This window comes from Armigeres subalbatus, chromosome 2, assembly GCF_024139115.2.
Source record: "Armigeres subalbatus isolate Guangzhou_Male chromosome 2, GZ_Asu_2, whole genome shotgun sequence".
NCBI classification, from domain to species: domain Eukaryota; kingdom Metazoa; phylum Arthropoda; class Insecta; order Diptera; family Culicidae; genus Armigeres; species Armigeres subalbatus.
Window position 1 is genome coordinate 315,247,224 of NC_085140.1, and position 18,389 is coordinate 315,265,612.

General features: G+C 40.7%; 2 protein-coding genes across 2 annotated transcripts; one reads left to right on the plus strand and one right to left on the minus strand.

Annotated features, from left to right (window-relative positions):
* Window positions 1-5,909: 5,909 nt before the first annotated feature.
* Window positions 5,910-6,484, plus strand: LOC134216764 (flexible cuticle protein 12-like). Its single transcript, XM_062695577.1, has 2 exons — window positions 5,910-6,116; window positions 6,182-6,484. Exons 1-2 carry the CDS (start codon window positions 5,989-5,991, stop codon window positions 6,369-6,371), a joined length of 318 nt encoding a protein of 105 aa, XP_062551561.1. The 5' UTR covers window positions 5,910-5,988; the 3' UTR covers window positions 6,372-6,484.
* An 11,212-nt stretch (window positions 6,485-17,696) lies between these two features.
* LOC134216765 (endocuticle structural glycoprotein SgAbd-5-like) lies at window positions 17,697-18,167 on the minus strand. Its single transcript, XM_062695578.1, has one exon. It carries the CDS (start codon window positions 18,095-18,097, stop codon window positions 17,783-17,785), a length of 315 nt encoding a protein of 104 aa, XP_062551562.1. The 5' UTR covers window positions 18,098-18,167; the 3' UTR covers window positions 17,697-17,782.
* Window positions 18,168-18,389: the final 222 nt, after the last annotated feature.

The following is an 18,389-nucleotide window of genomic DNA, read 5'->3' on the forward strand; positions in this document are numbered from 1 at the left end:
GCATCCTTAACTTCCTTCGAGGTGGGGGCTGGTTGGTTTCCACCGTCCGCTGAACTGACGTAGCCATCTCCTCCGCTGCCTTGACTTTCACTGCCTGTACTCTCAGCGCCATTCAAATGTTCCTCGTAGTGCTGCTTCCACCTTTCGATCACCACACGTTCGTCCGTCAAGATGCTCCCATCCTTATCCCAGCACATTTCGGCTCGCGGCACGAAGCCTTTGCGGGATGCGTTGAGCTTCTGGCAGAACTTGCGTGTTTCTCGAGAACGGCACAGCTGTTCAATCTCCTCACACTCCGCTTCTTCCAGGCGGCGTTTCTTCTCCTGAAAAAGGCGAGTCTGCTGACTCCGCTTCCGTCTATAACGTTCCACGTTCTGCCGGGTACCTTGCTGCAGCGCGACCGCCGTTTCAGGCTCAGGCGTGTATAACACTTTACGGAGCCATGGTTCTTTGTGATATATCATTTTATTATACAGTTAATAATAAGTTTGTTCTTATATAATAACCTATATCAAGAGTTATAGGTACCAAAATGTTGACTGGATCACCCATCAACAAATTAACAGAAAATTTTCCTTCCCGAGTCATCTATGAAGGTAGTATGTGTTCCCTGCATATTTATTAGTAGATATTGAACTAACATTCCTTCCCTTCCTTCCGTGATTGTAAGGACGTGGCCAGGTATACGATTGCTTCTGTATTGGAAAAGGTACTAATCCCTTGTACTAATTTGCGTCAATATAAAGTATATTGCTCCACGATTTGTACAATCACATATGCTATGCTATGCTATGCTAATAATGCTAATGGAATCGGAAATATCACTGGATCAAATGGCCCGTTTTTAAACCTCAAATTGTTGGTCTGCATAAAATGGGAGAATTTATCCCAATTTCGTGCATACTCCTTATAACTACTTACGTAAATTTATCATAATTATCGCAAACAAAAACTATATAGGATAGGGGAAGTGCACCGGTTTTGGCCAACTTAGTGCCTAATTTGGCCAACCCTGAAAAATACATATTTTTCCAAAATAATCAATCAGTTGAAAGCAGCGTTGAAGGGTGAGGGATATATCTCTTGTTGGAGCTAATAAAACACTTGCGAATTGATTTATTTTTGGACTTATTCTCAAAATTGGCCAAATTAGGAACATGGCCAAAACCGGTACAGTTCTTCTATATGGGTTCGATTTACGCGTCATTTACAGTATACTCTGTGTTTCTCCTTTGGCGTATTGAAGTCCTCATCCAGGGCTTCTTCCCCATAAGCTTATTCCATGATTGCCTTTCCTGTTCCTTTCTATTTATTCATGTGAAGGCGATGGTACAAATCTCCCAAATTAAGGGGAACATGCTCCCTGAGCCGATGTTGCGATACCTATATCAGTTATTGATGGAAAATGGTCTTCCGGAAATTATTCAAATGGTTGATTACGGATGTAGTCCCCGATGGGAATCGTCTGATAAAAGCTTTAGTTTGAAAAACTTTGAACCAGTGAATTTGAGAATATTATTTTATCATTTCCCATAGCAAACGCCCCCCTAACGCATAGCGCCCTTGGGGGCGCTACGGCGCTGATTGAAGGTATTTCCCGATGAATTTCTCGAGGAACTCTTGAAGTAATTTACAAATGATTCGTAAGAGAGATTTTCTAAATAAATATCCGAAGGTGTTACGGAGTTTCAAATTAAATTTTCGGAGTAATCAGAAGGTATTCCTCAATGCAATTTAAAAAAATACTGAATTAAGTTCTGAATAAATTACTAAGGGAATTTTCAAAGGAATTCCAAAAATTTCTTTATAGATTTATTGAAGGGATTTTTAAAGGAATTAGCAGAAGAATTTGTTTGGTAAAAACCAGAAATATTTGATGATGCAGTTCCTTGCAAAAATTTGAAAGGGTTCATTATTCAATTTCCAAAAATATAAGACAATTTTCAAAAAAATTTATTAAAGGAATTCTCCTGAAAGGTTTTCCGTTGGAATTCAAACAAATTTCCAAATGAGCAACAAAAGAATTGTAGAAGAATTACTACAATCATACTTCTCCGGATATTCTGAAGAATTCCTTGAGAATAAACTTCCAGAGTTGCTTCGGAAATTTCTCCAGTATTCATCCAGGTGATATTTTCGTTAGAACACCATCCAGGAATTGTGTTGATTTTTTTGGAATTCCTTTGGAAATTCCTCCGGACATTTAATTAGTCTCAAACCTTCGGATATTCCTTTAACTCGGAAATTACTGTAAGAGTTCTTCCGGAAATTTATTTAGGAATTCCTGGTGTAATTTTCTTAATTATTCCTGGAAATAATTCCTGGAGGAGTTTTCAAAACAGGATTTCTTAAAACATATCGCGAAGAAATTCCTAAATCAATTTCCGTACAAATTCCTGAAGGAATTTCCAATGAAATTTACGAAACAATTTTTGAAGGTATTCCTAAAATAATTTCTGTAGATATTTCTAAAGGAATACCCGAAAGAATTTTAAAGGAATTTGTTAAATAAATTCCAAAAGAATGTATGAAGAAATTCCTAAGATATTTCGTAAAGTATTTTCCTAAGAAATTTTCGAAATTTTCTTGGAATTCTCTCTTTGAATTTCCAAAGGAATTTCTGGATATATCCCGAAGTTATTTTCGGAGGATTTTCTATGGAAATCCATAGATGAAATTCCGAAAGAGCTCTGGAGGAATGTACAAAGAGTTTAAGAATTTAAGAATGTCGGAAATGCCTAGAGGAGCTCCTTTGGTAATTATTGAAGAAATTTCCGAAGGAATGTAATTTCCGATGGTATTCGAAGAAATTCCTGAAATAATTTGAAAAAAAGCTCTGGCATTATTCTTATTTTTTTTGGGAAGATCCTGAAGATATTTCTTAAAGAATTATTTAGAAGATTTACGAAAAAAAATCAGAAGGTAAATCCTAAGGAATTCTTGAGAACATCCGAAGAATTCTGGTCAGTAGTAAAACCCGGATTTGACTCTGGAATTGCTTGCTAAAAACCATCCAAATGCACAAAAAATTCGTTATATTTGGAACTGCATGACATTTTTTAAATTGATTTACGTCTCCAATTATGGTTCCTACTACTGACGCTAAATTTTAAAAATGCTGGTGCCCCACCATTACCAGAACTCTGGCGCCTCCAGAGCCCCTTTTCCCATTTCCGATTTATTACAGTTAAAAATTAATAAACTTACACGGTTTTCTCACAGGCTCTCTATTAAATATATTGTCGATGTAGATGAAATCAACAACATGTATGAACTTGTCTCAACTACGTCGCTCGACTGAAACGTCGCTGGTCGCTGGCGACCCTTTCCAGTAAGTGCTCCAGCGACGCGGGCAAATTCAATGCGTCGCTGCAGCACCAATCTGAAAGGCGCTCGCTGGTTGAGCGACGCGACAGTCCAGCGACGTTCCAGCGATTACTCGCATAGACAATATAATTTATCTTTACTGATGTTCGACAGTCTGTTGATTGTTGTTGTTATTGATACACATTGGAGTATTTTCAAAAATCGTATTTGAAAATATTCGGGGGGTATTTATCCCTCCCCAAGAACTTGCTTTGATAAAAGTAAAAAGGTGCTCTCTATTTTTTTTAATATTTAAAATTTAAAATATTAAAATATTTGGACTTGCTGTGCGCATTGATGAACATTTTTTGATATGGAATCCAACAATCTTAGAATTTAGGGAGACTTGATCCCCTTTCTATGATATCTACTCAATCAATATTTTTTCGAGCCAACCCTTCATCAGATCTGACAAATCTACACAAAAATGGCCAAATTTATATTTTTGTATCTATATGGGTGATAAACGCAGGATCAAGTGTCCCCATATTGACACAACAACATTAATTCCAAATTATAAATTGTGATCGAATGGAAAAATTAGAACACTTGGTCATTGTTGAAGCAGTTGAGCAAATTTTGCGCAACCACTAAAAATGTTTAGGAGGGTCAAAACAAGCAAACCGTCCTGCAGAATCAATACAGTTGGCAATCCAAAATATAACTCTCCATATTAATGATCATTTGTCAGAGGATATATACGAAAAACTACGCTAGAACAAAACTACTTTGGTTCCCGGTAAAACAGAGAGGATGAAGTCATGATCCCTTAAGTGTCCTCACCTTTCCCTACTACTTATCAATTTGAATAAGTGGTCTGATTCTCATTTAAAACAGCTGATCCCATTGGCTCGGTTGTCTCTAAAAGTTCAACCATTTCTCAGTATGCCATCGCATCAAATTTCCATTGACATTGAACTGCGTTGAGCTATGAATGATATGCAAAGCAAACCTCTGATATCTCTGTCACCATCCAGCTATCTGAACCCACCCTCATTACAAATTCAACCGATCATCTTCCAAACCTAGCCCGAAGCAACCAAATGACTCAGGGTCAACAAATACCCGATAGCATCCACCCTCATCCAAAGTGCATCGATGTCATATCGCGAAAAAAAAAACTAGACAACTGGATAAACAACTTATCTGACCTAATCGGGCAGAACCGGTTTGTCGGTCGTGTTTCTTTCCATTTCGTAGATAAGGTGAAACATCAAAAAAGACAAAATACTGGATCGTTCATACATCACCAGCGCCGTTAAAAAAACGTATTTCTATTACCGATTCCGTTAGGCCATCGTGAGGGTGTGTGGTATTTTATTGAATGGTTAGGAATGTGGCCCTCCTTAGCCGTGCGGTAAGACGCGCGGCTACAAAGCAAGACCATGCTGAGGGTGGCTGGGTTCGATTCCCGGTTCCGGTCTAGGCAATTTTCGGATTGGAAATTGTCTCGACTTTCCTGGGCATAAAAGTATCATCGTGCTAGCCTCATGATATACGAATGCAAAAATGGTAACCTGGCTTAGAAACCTCGCAGTTAATAACTGTGGAAGTGCTTAATGAACACTAAGCTGCGGGGCGGCTCTGTCCCAGTGTGGGGATGTAATGCCAATAAGAAGAAGAAGAAGAAGGAATGTGGCCAATGCCCACGAGTCCTTGTGAGTGTCGATTGTCTCTTACAGACAAGCTGGTTCTACAGCGATGTCACTGACTGAAATGTGTACAATCTTCACATACGACAAACTCTCAGGTGCTGGGTACTGAATTTCCTACCTGATTTCATTTCATTTCCTACCTGATTTAAACAGTGTTTGAATGAAAATAATGAAAATGTAAAATCTTGGGAGAGCTTCTTCGGCTCTATCAACCCAATCCAATTCACCGCTGAACCGAACAGCTGCGCGACATACGAAAATCTTTCCCAACCGTTCTTTGACGGGTGAAGAGAATCTACATCATCAAAGTTCTTATCAACGCCATCTCTAACGAAGATGTTTCGGAATTCCGGGAAATCTACAAGTTGGTTGAGAGGATGATCAATCGTTGCTTGGGGAAGTACCGGTTTACTGTGGCATTCGTCCCAAGCTCAAAAGGATGGCTAGCTCCATAATCTTTCACTATCCGACAGCCTACTTGCAAGGGTACAGTTATCTTTTTAATTTAAAAAAATAGGGATTTAGTATTTATAAACAGCTCCTCTCGTACTGCCCATCGCATACCATTATGCGTTCGTTCATCTGCATTCGACAGCAGCGTGCGCCAATTTTGAAGAGGTGGGATCACTCAAAAATTCGACCTTTTCCTTGAGGCCGCGACCGTTCGAAAGAAAAAGGCGCGCATTGACACGACTCCGCGCTCATCGTTGCATCACGCAGCCTGCCTAATCTGGCGTCTGGCAGCCATCCAGCGGCGCACTAATGGCGATGCTGCGTCGCGGGGCGTCTAATTTAAATACTCGATCCGATCGCATGGACTCGAAAATTCTGAGTAGGGAGCATTGTATCGGCACGCGATATAAATAACGAACGGAACCTCCAAATCTTGTACAGTGATTTGAAATCAAGCACATTGTTGCGTTATAGAGAATAGCAAGTCCTTCTCGGAAAGTAAACCGTCACCAAAATGAAATGCTTCGTAGTTTTTGCTGTTGTTCTAGCCGTTGCTGTGGCTGCTCCCCCGCAGGACGACCGAGATGCTCAAATCACCAGATACGAGAATGACAACCTGGGACTCGAGGGATACCGATTCCAGTATGTGTGCCTGAGCCACCGGAAATAAGTTGAAATGTTTAAATGAAATCTAATTCATCTCACAGGTTCGACACAAGCAACCAGCTCCAACGCCAGGAGGAAGCTCAGCTGAAGAACTTTGGAGAAGATGTTAGTGCTCTGGTCGTCCGAGGATCGTATTCCTACACCGGTCCGGACGGACAGGTTTACACCGTGAACTACATTGCCGACGAAAATGGATTCCAGCCGGAAGCTGCCCACATCCCGCGGGCATGAAGAGGCTGAATGGTTCGTCCTAGTCAATTTTTTAGCACAGTGTGATCGAGTATGTTCCATGAATCCTATTAATATTATATTGACAAATATAGTATGTTTATTATAACATGAAATAGTGGAGCTTATCGATACGTTTGTGAATTCCTGAAGAGTAATTCTATCTCTCTACTTTTTATTTTTCTTTCGTTTATTTGGCATTATATCTCCCATTGGGACATTTCCTTTTTGCGGCATAGTGTTCATTAAGCACTATAGTTATTACCTGCTAGGTTTCTAGGCCTAATACACAATTTTGTATTCGTGTGCCATGAGGCTAGCACGCTAGCACGATACGTTCATGTGTATATGAAAATGTGCAGAACCCAGCCGCTTTAAGCAAGGCTAAGGAACAACCCAGAATCCAGATTATATATCTTTATTTTGAAAAATACTAAAAGCATATAGCGGAACTGCTCCGTTTTCCATCTAACTGAACATATATTCATCTCATGGCGAAACAAAGAAATACGGCACCAATTTCGTCGCTTCTTTTCATTGCTTTGTTTTTTCGTGGGAAGAATATCGGAGCTATGAGATGAAGTCCAAGAGCAGTAACCCTACATTGTTTATTAAACATTACGTCAACCCCCTTTCCTTTAGAAAAGTTATCTCCAACAGTTTCAGGAGAGAAATGAGGTACTTTATTGCCCATAAAAGCTTGACTTTATGAATAAGTTTTTCAAAAAAAAAACCAATCAATCTAGCGGCAATGATGCCATTGTCTCGTAGTCCGATGCATCCAATTTGCAATAGAAAACAATGGGACGGGATTTCGCGTCGAATGCAAGTTCATTCGATAGAGTATAAGTGACAAGAAAAGAATTAGATTTCTAATGATCATAAATGTGCGAAAATGAGATAATTTAGGTTTTAAATATTGTTATGAGGTTCGGCACTTTAGAGCACTCAGTGAAAAAAGTGATCATCCAAAAATTACGTTCATATTTCTCTAGTATTATGCTCCTCCCTCTCAGGGATTTGCAAATTCACGCCTTGAAAATGTCTTCTTCTGATGGTTTATCTCATGTTTATGATAACCCGAGCAGGAGCGACGACCTCGATAACAGAAATCGGTATGAACTAGCCTTGCATTGTGTTGAACTTCATCCTCGCGTAAACCATTAGGTCAGGCCTGTCCAACCTTTTCAAGTCACGGGCCAATTTTCACATTTTACACCTGCTGACGAGCCAGAAAATATTCGACACATATTTTTTTTATATATTTTTAAAATAACCAATGTTTTTTTTTTGCTTTTTTGGAATGGCTCAAATTTCTTCTATTGCTTTGAAAAAATCGTTATTTCTCCCATTCCAATAACTCGACTCATATTGATTCCACAATCGATGACACAGTTTGTAAAGAGCTGTTCACATAGATAAGAGCTTCCGAAAGAAGAAAATATCTTATTTGTTTATTTGTTTATTTGGAGCAGAGAAAAGCCCAGTTGAGTAGAACCATGGAATCTTTCTCGAATGGGTGCAAAAGCTCCTCATCTTTTCATATCAACAGAAATACAATAATTCCAAAAGATACATTGTTTGACTTAAATTACTTAATATTATTGAATATATCTCAATGGCCTGTGCTGATGTGTGATACTGTTGGAAGCTGAGAGGAGTGTAGAAAACCGTTTCCGAAGAACACCCCGTGAAAGGTGAAAATCAAAAGCGGTGGAGCAGCGATTGAAGATGCGGCACATACTAGTGAATGGCTCATTTTGCGCATAGTTTGTGCGAGCACCTCTCAAGAAAATGAAAGGTGTTGACCGAAGTGGACGAAAGGGGATGTTAAAGTTATTTAGATCATTCCAAGGAAGACGACGTAGAGCAAAACGAACGAATTTTCACTGAATTGCTTCGATTCGTATTGTGCTGTTTTGGTAGAAAGGAGCCCATACAACTAATGAATATTCTAGTAATGACCTCACTAACGCGCAGTAGAGCGATTTTAGACATTGAATGTTGTCGAAGTGCTTCGCAATGCGGAAAATAAATCCAAGTGTTTTCGACGCTTTCGATGTGATAAAGGCGATGTGGTCTTTGAAAGTCAGCTTAGAGTCTGATAAAACGCCTAGATCCTTAACAACAGATTCTCGTCTAATAGCTGTAGATCCGATTTTGTAACAAAAGTCAATAGTAGAGCGCTTGCGGGAAAATGAAATCACAGAGCATTTATTGGCGTTGAGGACCATGCAATTGACCTCGCACCATTTGACGAAAATGTCGAGTTGACGTTGTAGAAACAGAGCATCCTGATCATCATTAATAGTCCAGTATAATTTGAAATCATTGGCAAAAGAAAGCTTGAAGGATTCGAGCACAAGATTCACATCATTCAAATATACTAGAAATATCAGAGGTCCTAAGTGACTACCTTGTGGCACACCTGACGTAACACCAAAGTATTGCGAGGTTGAGTCTCCAATGATGATGGCCATTTCCCGACCAGTTAGATAGGATTCAAGCCATAACAGAAAAGGCCCGGAAAAACCTAGGCGTTCAAACTTGGCAATTGTAATCCTGTGATTGATCTTATCGAAGGCAGCAGAAAAATCAATGTAGATAGAGTCAACTTGATATCTTTTCAGAAAAGATTGGGCGATGAACGACGTCAGTTTCAGAGTCAGTTTCGTATTCGTTGAACGCCTTGGCATTGAACCATGTTTATGCTCGAAGATGAAATCTTGGAATATTGTGGAATAAAAACTGATAGACTACTTTCTCAAACAGCAGCGCAACGTGCGACTATACCACGGTGATTGCTGATATCACGATTATTTGCTTTTTTAAAGACCGGGAATAAGTAAGATTTCTTCCATTGTTCAGGAAACGTTCCGACTTGAAGAGATACGTTGAAGAGACTGGCTAAAGGTACGGATAGACTATTAGAACATTTCCTCAAGACATACACAGGAATACCATCTGGTCCACAACTAGTCGAAGCTTTTACGGTACAGCAAATATCAGCTACTGTGTCTGCATCGACGATTGGGTGGTTTCCAACTGGGGGACGAACAGGGACGTTGTTAGCGGCTTCATTGATTTGGTGTAATTCCAGGGAATCGTCGGTGAACACATTCGAGAATTGCTGTTGAAATAAATTTCAGATGTCTTCTGTCGATGAACATTCGATATTCCCATTGGTCATGACAGTGGGAAGACCAGATTCCTTTCGTTGTTGGTTGACGTAGTTCCAGAATCCTTTGGGATTATGGGATTTTTGAGTTTTACTTGCACTTTTTGTGGATGAGCGATGTACAGTTTTTTGATCAAGCGCTTGTAGCAAGCGTTGATTGAGCTATTGTTGAGTTTGCACTGGTGGCTTTTATATTTCGAGTATTTACGTAAAGCAGACCGTTTACGTCTTTTCAGGCGCTTAAGATAGTTGTTTCCCATGGTGGATTAGGCGGCGATTTACTCGAACGTTTTGGAATGAATTGATCTATTGCATATAATACGATGTTGGAGAAACGGGTCACTGATGAATTGAGATCTTGATCGATGTGCTCATTCCAATTAACGCTGGAGAGGAATGCATTCATATCCATATAATTGCCATTCTTGAAGTCGTAGTAAACAGCTTCAACGGGATCCGAAAACACACATTGTGAGACACCGCTTACTTCGACCAGCAGCGCAGGATGGTGAATCGAAGATTTTACTAGTGGTGAAGGTGCTTCGATCAATGAAAAGTCTACATCTCCATCAATGCTACCGTAACAAAGATCAAGCATCCGACCGTTATTGTTATGTACAAAATTCAACTGGGATACACGCACCAAGTTATAACCATTGAGATCCAGTTGTGAGGCCACCAGGCCCGAATTATATACCGCAGGCATCTGTTAATGAACACCTGCAACCGTTGAGTGTTCTCCACTGATACACACCATGTTTCGCTAGCGTATAACAGCACAGATTTCACGTTACAGTTGAAAATTCGTATTTTGGTGTGTTCACTTATCTGCATCTTTTTTCAGATATTTCTTAAACTCGCAAAGGCTCCTTGCTTCTTGATCCGTGCGCTTATGTCGATCTTGGTACCACCGTCTGACGCCATTTGGCTACCAAGATATTGGAAGCTTTCAACATTCTCCACTCCATTCTCTTGCCCGGCTACTGTGAAACTGGAAGGAGTCACCGTGTTTTCATCCAACGATTTGGTTTTGTTGACGTTGATGACTAAACCTGCCGAAGAGGAGCGCTCGGCAAGGTCGTTGAGCTTACTCTGCATATCAGAGCGCCGTTGTGCGAGGAGTGCAACGTCATCAACCAATTCGAAGTCGTTTAGGTGCTCCATGGTTATAGGCTGCCATAACGGTCAATCACATCTAAGTACCAGAATCTCATCGATTACTATGAGGAACAGAAACGGTGATAGAATACATCCTTGCCTCACACCAGCTACGACCCGGATAGGGTCGGACAGGACCCCATTGTGCAGCACTCAACACGAAAAGGCCTCGTACTGTGCTTCGATGAGGCCGATGATTTCCTCAGGAACCCCCTTGCGTCTCAGGGCGCTCCACATATTCTCGTGATTGAGACGGTCGAAAGCTTTTTCGTAGTCAATGAATACCAACCAAAGAATTCGTTGACCTGCTCCAGAATGATGCGGAGCGTGACAATATGGTCCACACAGGATCTTCCGGCACGGATTCCAGCTTGCTGCCGCCGGAGAGTCGCATCGATCTTCTCCTGAATCCGGGATAGGATAATTTTACACAGAACTTTAAGAACGGTACACAGCAACATAATGCCTCGCCAGTTATCGCATACAGTTAGGTCACCCTTTTTGGAAACCTTTACTAAGATACCTTGCATCCAGTCGACCGGGAAAGTTGGGGTGTCCCAGATATTACGAAATAAACGATGCAGTAGAGGAGCGTATGTCATGGGGTCAGCTTTGAGCATCTCGGCTGATATGCGATCGACCCCTGGGGCTTTGTTCGATTTCATCCTGTTTGAATCTCTAGCAGTGATGGAGCTTCGGTGTTGACGCCTGTTATACGTCGGATCCTAGGCAGATCATGCCGAGGTGGTGATGGCTTGACTGGCACTTGAAAAGTTTTTCGAAGTGCTCGAACCAGCGTTTCAGCTGGTCAGTTGGGTCGGTCAATAACTGATCATTCGCGTCTTTCACAGGCATCGTTGCATTCATCTTCGCCCCGCTTAAGCGTCGTGAGATATCGTAGAGGAGGCGAATGTCCCCGGTTGCAGCGGCTCTCTCTCCTTCGTCGGCCAAAGAGTCTGCCCACGCTCGTTTGTCCCGTCGACATAAGCGTTTTACTTCCTTCTAAAGAGCCGGGTATCGTTGACGGGCTAAGACTTTGGCTCCTCTGGTTTTTGATCGCTCTATCGCGGCTTAGACTTTTCTTCGCTCCTCTATCTTCCTCCGGGTCTCATTGGTGATCCATTGTTTTCTCTGGGTGCGCATTTCGCCATAATCTGGTGGTGGTGAAGGCATTATTGATGGCGGTTCATTGGTCTTCCACGCTGCCACCTTCCGGAATATCTGCAGCACGCGTCTCCAGTTCTTCAACGAAGGACCGTTTCACCGTGGCATCTTCCAGTCGGCGTGTGTTGAATCGTCGTCCAACTCTTTCCTCCTGCAGACGAATCCGCGCAATGCGCAGGCGTATTTCGCCGATGAGGAGGTGATGATCAGACGCGATATCGGCACTATTTATTTATTCCGCACACCAAGAAGGCTCCGTTTCCATTTTCGGCTGATGTAGATGTGGTCGATTTGATTTTCTGTAAAGCCGTCACGGGAGACCCACCCCAAGCAGCACAAATTGTTTCACTACTGAACAATTCACTGTGTTGCAACTATTCGGAAAGAAACAATCTTTGCGTATGTGCCATCAAATATAACTTTCTTGCAATCTAAAAAGCGCAAGAGGTGGAGCCTACGGAAACATCTTTCGATTGCAGTGAAATTGCAATAATGTTGCAAAATACTGCAGCGGAAATAAAATATAATAAAAATATAAAACTGGATTCGATTTATGGATCTTGTGATTGATAGTCATTCACTCTACCACAGCACCATTCAACACTTCGAAGGGCCTGCATGTTGACTCACAACAAAAACCCTTCGATTATGAAGTTTTGTACTCGGGTTTCCTGCACCATCACAGGAAAAATGTGAGTTGTCAAAACGTTGAACGATGCTAAATTAAACCTGAAGATACATTCAACTTATCTGCAACTTAATTTAAACAAACAATTAAATTTAGAAAGACGCATTGAAGTTACATGGTAAAAAATATGCAACCTAGGGTAAATGATATATTTTGGACAAGCCTGAGCTTCTTCGATCAATTTTAGATAATGTGTAGGAAATTTTTATCGAAAGTATGATCATTGCATACTTTTACCTCAACTCTAGCGGCTCCTAATGAGAATTCACAAATCAACTATTATTTATCTTTAAAATTACCTAAAATGCGCCCAAAATTACCAAAGTGCCTGCTGGACGCCAGTATGCAGGAGAACATGCATTATAGGACTCTTCGTAACATGCACCTGAAACACGTTTAAATTGGTTCAAACGGCAATCTTGAGGTCCTGCGGCCAAAGTTTGATTGTAATTGAGATAATAACATATTCCAATCGCTTAACATGAACTTGAGACGGATGAAAATGGAGTGTCCAAAATAAAGTTATGTTTTTATTCATCAGACATTTATTGGTCACCCCATGTACAGTACATGGATGAACCATTAATTTCCAACATTCAGGCTGTTTTCAATGATATCGATAAGATTGCGAAACAATGTTAATTTCTGGTTTAATCTATGTCAGTTAAGCAAATAAATGCATTTAAATGAATGTGGATACGTGTAGGTAAGTCATACCATTGAGATCTGTAGGTGGCCATTTTTAAATTAGGAGAAAATGACTCTGTCCAAAATATATGCATTTTCCATGTCGAAATTATATATTTGATGTCCAAAAAGAAAATATTTCAGTTCGCAGTATATCACAGTTTACACCTAGTAAACGTAATTTACTCAAAAATTGGGCAATGGAGACACAAGACTAATCATAGGTTATGTATTTGGATGAACCTAGTGATTTTCAATTGTTTTATACTATTCAATCTCGATATATTTTCTAATGAATGTCCTGCGCTTGTCCAAGATACATCATTTACCCTAATGATTTTGTTTCGTGTTTGCAACATGAAATGCAGTATTCTTTGTTTGTTTGTTTCCAAATGCCAAACACGTATTGCATTGCAATTTCAATGAAACATTGATCACAATTCGAACGTTTTTGACAACTTGATGCAACTTTTTCGTGCTTTGATGTTTTTCCAATGCCTTTAATGAAACTGAATAGAAACAAGGTGCTTTTAGGAAGATGTTGCGTGTGCTACTTGGGACGTGACCTTGTGAACCTTGTGAGGGAGATCCCCCGATCACCATGTCGTTATTACCACAATATTCTGCGAACAGCTCTCCGTTTCCGCTCATTTCTCCGAGACCATGGCGTCCCATAATGCGCTCATGGTTCGAGTAGTCGGATCCGATCTTCGCATTGAAGTCGCCCAAACAGATCTTGATATCACCCTTAGGAATTCTATCTACGACGGCATTGAGTTGACTGTAGAAGTTCTCTTTGTCTTGGAGATCGGCAGCATCGGTTGGCGCATAACATTGGATTATAGAAAGGTTTCGGACCCGTGTTCTAAATCTGACAACGATTATCCTTTCACTTATAGGTTCCCACTTCATAAGCGCAGAGTGTGCCTGAGCGCTTAGTAGGAAGCCAACTCCGCGATGCCGGGGAGCGTGTTCACCTCGTTCAATAGAGCCCTTTGTCGAACCCAACCACATCCTAGGCAGACCCCACAGGATGCACCCTCTCACTCTAGCTGATGTCAGAAGGACGCAACCCTTAGCTGGCGGTCAATTGTCATCGGAAGACCCGTGGAAGCGTGGGTATTGGAACTTGTGAGGACCAGAGCTATGTTAGGCGCCCCTTCCCGGATGTCAACTCACCATTTCGTAGCGAAAAGGTCATTTGGCTGAATAGGACATTTGGCCGAAAAGGTCATTTGGCCGAAAAGGTTATTTGGCCGAAAAGGTCATTTAGCCGAAAAGGTCGTTCGGCTGCAACGGTCATTTGGATGAATAGGACATTTGGCCGTAAAGGTCATTTGGCCGAAACTGTCATTTGGCTGGAAAGGTCATTTGGTCGAAAAGGTCATTTGGTCGGAAAGGTCATTTAACCGGAAAGGTAATTTGGCTGAAAAGGTTATTTGGCCGAAAAGGTCATTTGGCTGAAAAGGTCATTTGGCCGAAAAGGTCATTTGGCTGGAAAGGTCATTTGATCGAAAAGGTCATTTGGCCGGAAAGGTCATTTGAGATATCGAATCATTTCTACGTTCATACACAACATTTGCAAAACTAGTTGCATAGCACTATGATCTCCTACTCGAAACAAGCAGGTTTTCATGACTTTCCAAGGCATTTCAGTTAGTTTAAAAAATGGACCTGGGGCAAAACGCACTAGTTGTCACTTAAATAAAGTTAAAAAAAAATAAACGCACTAGAGGAGGTGCTAAATGACACACTTGCATGAGAGATATAAATGGTGAACACATGGTTGTTGGTAAGATATGGTTGGATAAGTGGGTTAATGAATTAGTTAAAAAAAACGTAAATAGACACAATAGGAGTAATGGTTCTCAACACGGTTTCTCTTCAGGGTTGTTTTCCAATTCAGTGACTCGAGTCAAGTACGAGACACTGAAGACGACCACACAGTTGTGGTCGAAATACGTATCTGCAAAGATAACGAAAATTAACTAGTGGAATTAAATGGAGAGTACTTAATTCGTCTTCTACAAGAGTGTTATAAAACCAGTATAAAATCAAAATGTTACTAGGGACGTGTTGTGTACAGCGATGCCAGATTTGAAGACATGTCTTCAATTTGAAGACTTTTGAATCTCTGTGAAGACATTTATTTCGTGGAGACATTTTGAACACTTTTCAAAATATGTGAAGCTCATCTTATTTGAAAATACTTGAAGACAATCAATAAGCCAGCGAATCTAAAATACAATTTGAATATAATTTTCAATATAATATAATATAATACAAATATCTGATGGTAGCATTATTTCAAATTTTATTTAGCGGCGGCGGCGTTTTCGACATGTCTCTAAAATGGAATTTCGATCATTACATCAGAAAACAAAGACCGATCTAATTTATTTCAAGGAATTTCTGGGGAAAAATCAAGGGAACCGAAATTGAAAATTCAGTACAAATTATCATGGATATTTAAAATAATGTTCGTGTGTAAACAAAATCCTAGAAAATTTTGACGGGGAATTCTTCTTAAATTCCACAAGCTTTTTTAAGTTCTTGCGAGAAAATCTTCTGAACTCTCACAACAAGTACCTTTTGATTTCCACAAGAAATTTGTCTCAAATAATTTCCTTGGATAATTCTTACGAATGTCGACAAGAAATTGAAACTGTTGTGATGTTAAATGGATATTTCGCAGAATTTCCACGGTAAAGTTCTTTAGGAAAATCTTCTTCCTCCTGAAGCTCCTCCAGGAATTTGTCCGGAAGCTTCAGGGATTTCTCCGAAAAATCTTCCAGGAATTTCTTTGGAATTATTTCTATAGGAGCTCCTCCGTAAGTTCATCTAGGAATTCCTTTGGAAGCTCATCCAGAAATTCCTTCGGTAGTTCCTTCACGACTTCCTCCAGCAGTTCCTTCAGGAATTCTGCCGGAAATTCCCCCAGGATTTCCTCCGAAAGCTTCTCCAAGAATTCCTCTGGAAGATTCTCCAAGAATGTTGCCGAAAAAATCTTCAATAATATCTCAGGAAGTATACTCTGAAATTTCCTCCAGGATTTCTTTCCGAAATTACTGCAGCAATACCTCAAGAAGCTCCTCCAAAAATTCATCCAGAAGTCCCTCCGGTCCCTTCAGGAGTTGCACCCGGAAATTCCTTCAGTAATTCCTCAGGAATATACTTCAAGAATTCAACAGAAAAATCCTCTAGGAATTCCTCCAGAAAATTCTTCCGGAATTCATCCCGAAGTTTCTACAGAAAGTCCTACTTAAGTTCCTCAGGGAATTCCTCTCGAAAATCCTTCCTAAAATCCTCCAGCAATTCCTCCGGAAGTTCCTTAAAAAAATCCTGAAAATCCATTGGAAGTTTCTTACGTTTCTTAACGGTAAATTTTGAATCCCTACAGGGAATTTTTCTAAAAGGCAATTCGGAAGAATCCCAATTTAATTAAAGACTCGAGAGGAAACTCGTTACACTATATCGTGAAAATTTTAAAGAATATTCTCTTGAATTCTATCAATTTGAATGTTAACAAAAAATAAATATTTCCACATCAATAGAACAAGGAGATGATTGAATTTACAAACCTATTGGATTTCAAAATTTTGCGCTGATAATAATTTTAATATTAAAGACATTTGAAGGCATTTTACTCGACTGTGAAGTCATTTGAAAATATCGCCTGGCATCCCTCCCTGGTTGTGTGAGACGTCTGTTTCTCTGTGGTTATGCTACGATATGGAATGCGCTGCATTTGAATCACTAGTACTAGGAACCACAAATAAGGAATTTCATTTTCCCTTTTCTAATCCATCAAACAAATAGTCCATAGGAGTGAGTGCTAGTAAAGGACCCCGTGCGTATAATGGACCCCCTGAACAAAACCCCAAATTAAACGCTGGAATCGACCATTTTCTGCAAACTTCTGTCGGAAGGAGTTGCTTCATGTAACAGGACAGCAGTTCCATACATTTGTTATGGACTGGGAAGCAGGAATTAAGTTAAATTAACTAATTTGTAAATGCACATACACTTAAGGGTCCATTACTAGCACACAAGGGGGAATCCATAATAGGCATCAGGAACATGTGGGAATGGAACATGTAAATCAAATGGGGGGGGGGTGCATTATACGTATATAAACAATCCTGACGTTGCGTATTATGGACCCGGGGGTGGCCATAGTAGGCATGCTAGCAACATCATTTTAAAATGCTTGCTTTAGTAGTTAAAATAAACATTTTGGCTAGTTTTATGTACGAAACACGTTGCTGATACCTGTTGCTTGTCATCTGGTGCAGCAGAACCACAATTTAGCAAGAAACTCGCTCTAGCGGAGCGACTGAAGCAAATTTCAGTCGTTAAGGGGTCCATTACTAGCACTCACTCCCTACACAATTTCTTCATGTTCAGGAACATTCTTTCCAAGCAACTCTTTAGTAACTAAACACATCTAGAATTAACTATTCAGTGCAATTTATTTACATCACCATTCTATCACAAAATCACATACTCGAGCTGCACTCTCAACCGATCCACCCCTCATTAGGCACGTGGAATGTGGGCAGCTTCCGGCTGGAATCCGTTCTCATCGGCCACGTAGTTCACGGTGTAGACCTGCCCGTCGCTACCGGTGTAAGAATACGATCCTTTAACCACGATGGCGGCGGTGTCTTCGCCGAACGATCGCAGTTCAGCCTGTTCGTTGCCGTTGATACCGTTGCTGGTTTCGTAGGCCACGTTGTACCCATCGATGCCCTTGTGGTCGTTATCGTACCGGACAACCTGCGCGTCGCGATCATCGACGGGGGCGGCCAAAGCGACGGCGATAACGGTGGCGAATGCGATCAGGAACTTCATTTTGAAAATGGGATGTTTGGGCTGCGGCTTTGCGTGTGAACTGAACACTGGTAGGCAGTAGACTGATGATGAGTTTGGGAACTGATGGAGGCTTTTATACCGGTCGGAATCTGTCGTCGGATCGTTTTTGTTCTACTCAGACGAAAGGATGTACCGTGAAGAACGTGTTTTGAAATTGATACACATTTGAAAACGAGAGTGAAACGAGAAAAAAAATATAACTGACCATGGTGTCTACAATCGGAGATGAGTTGCTTTCTTATCCGACAGTAATGAATGTCAAGGTGGAAGA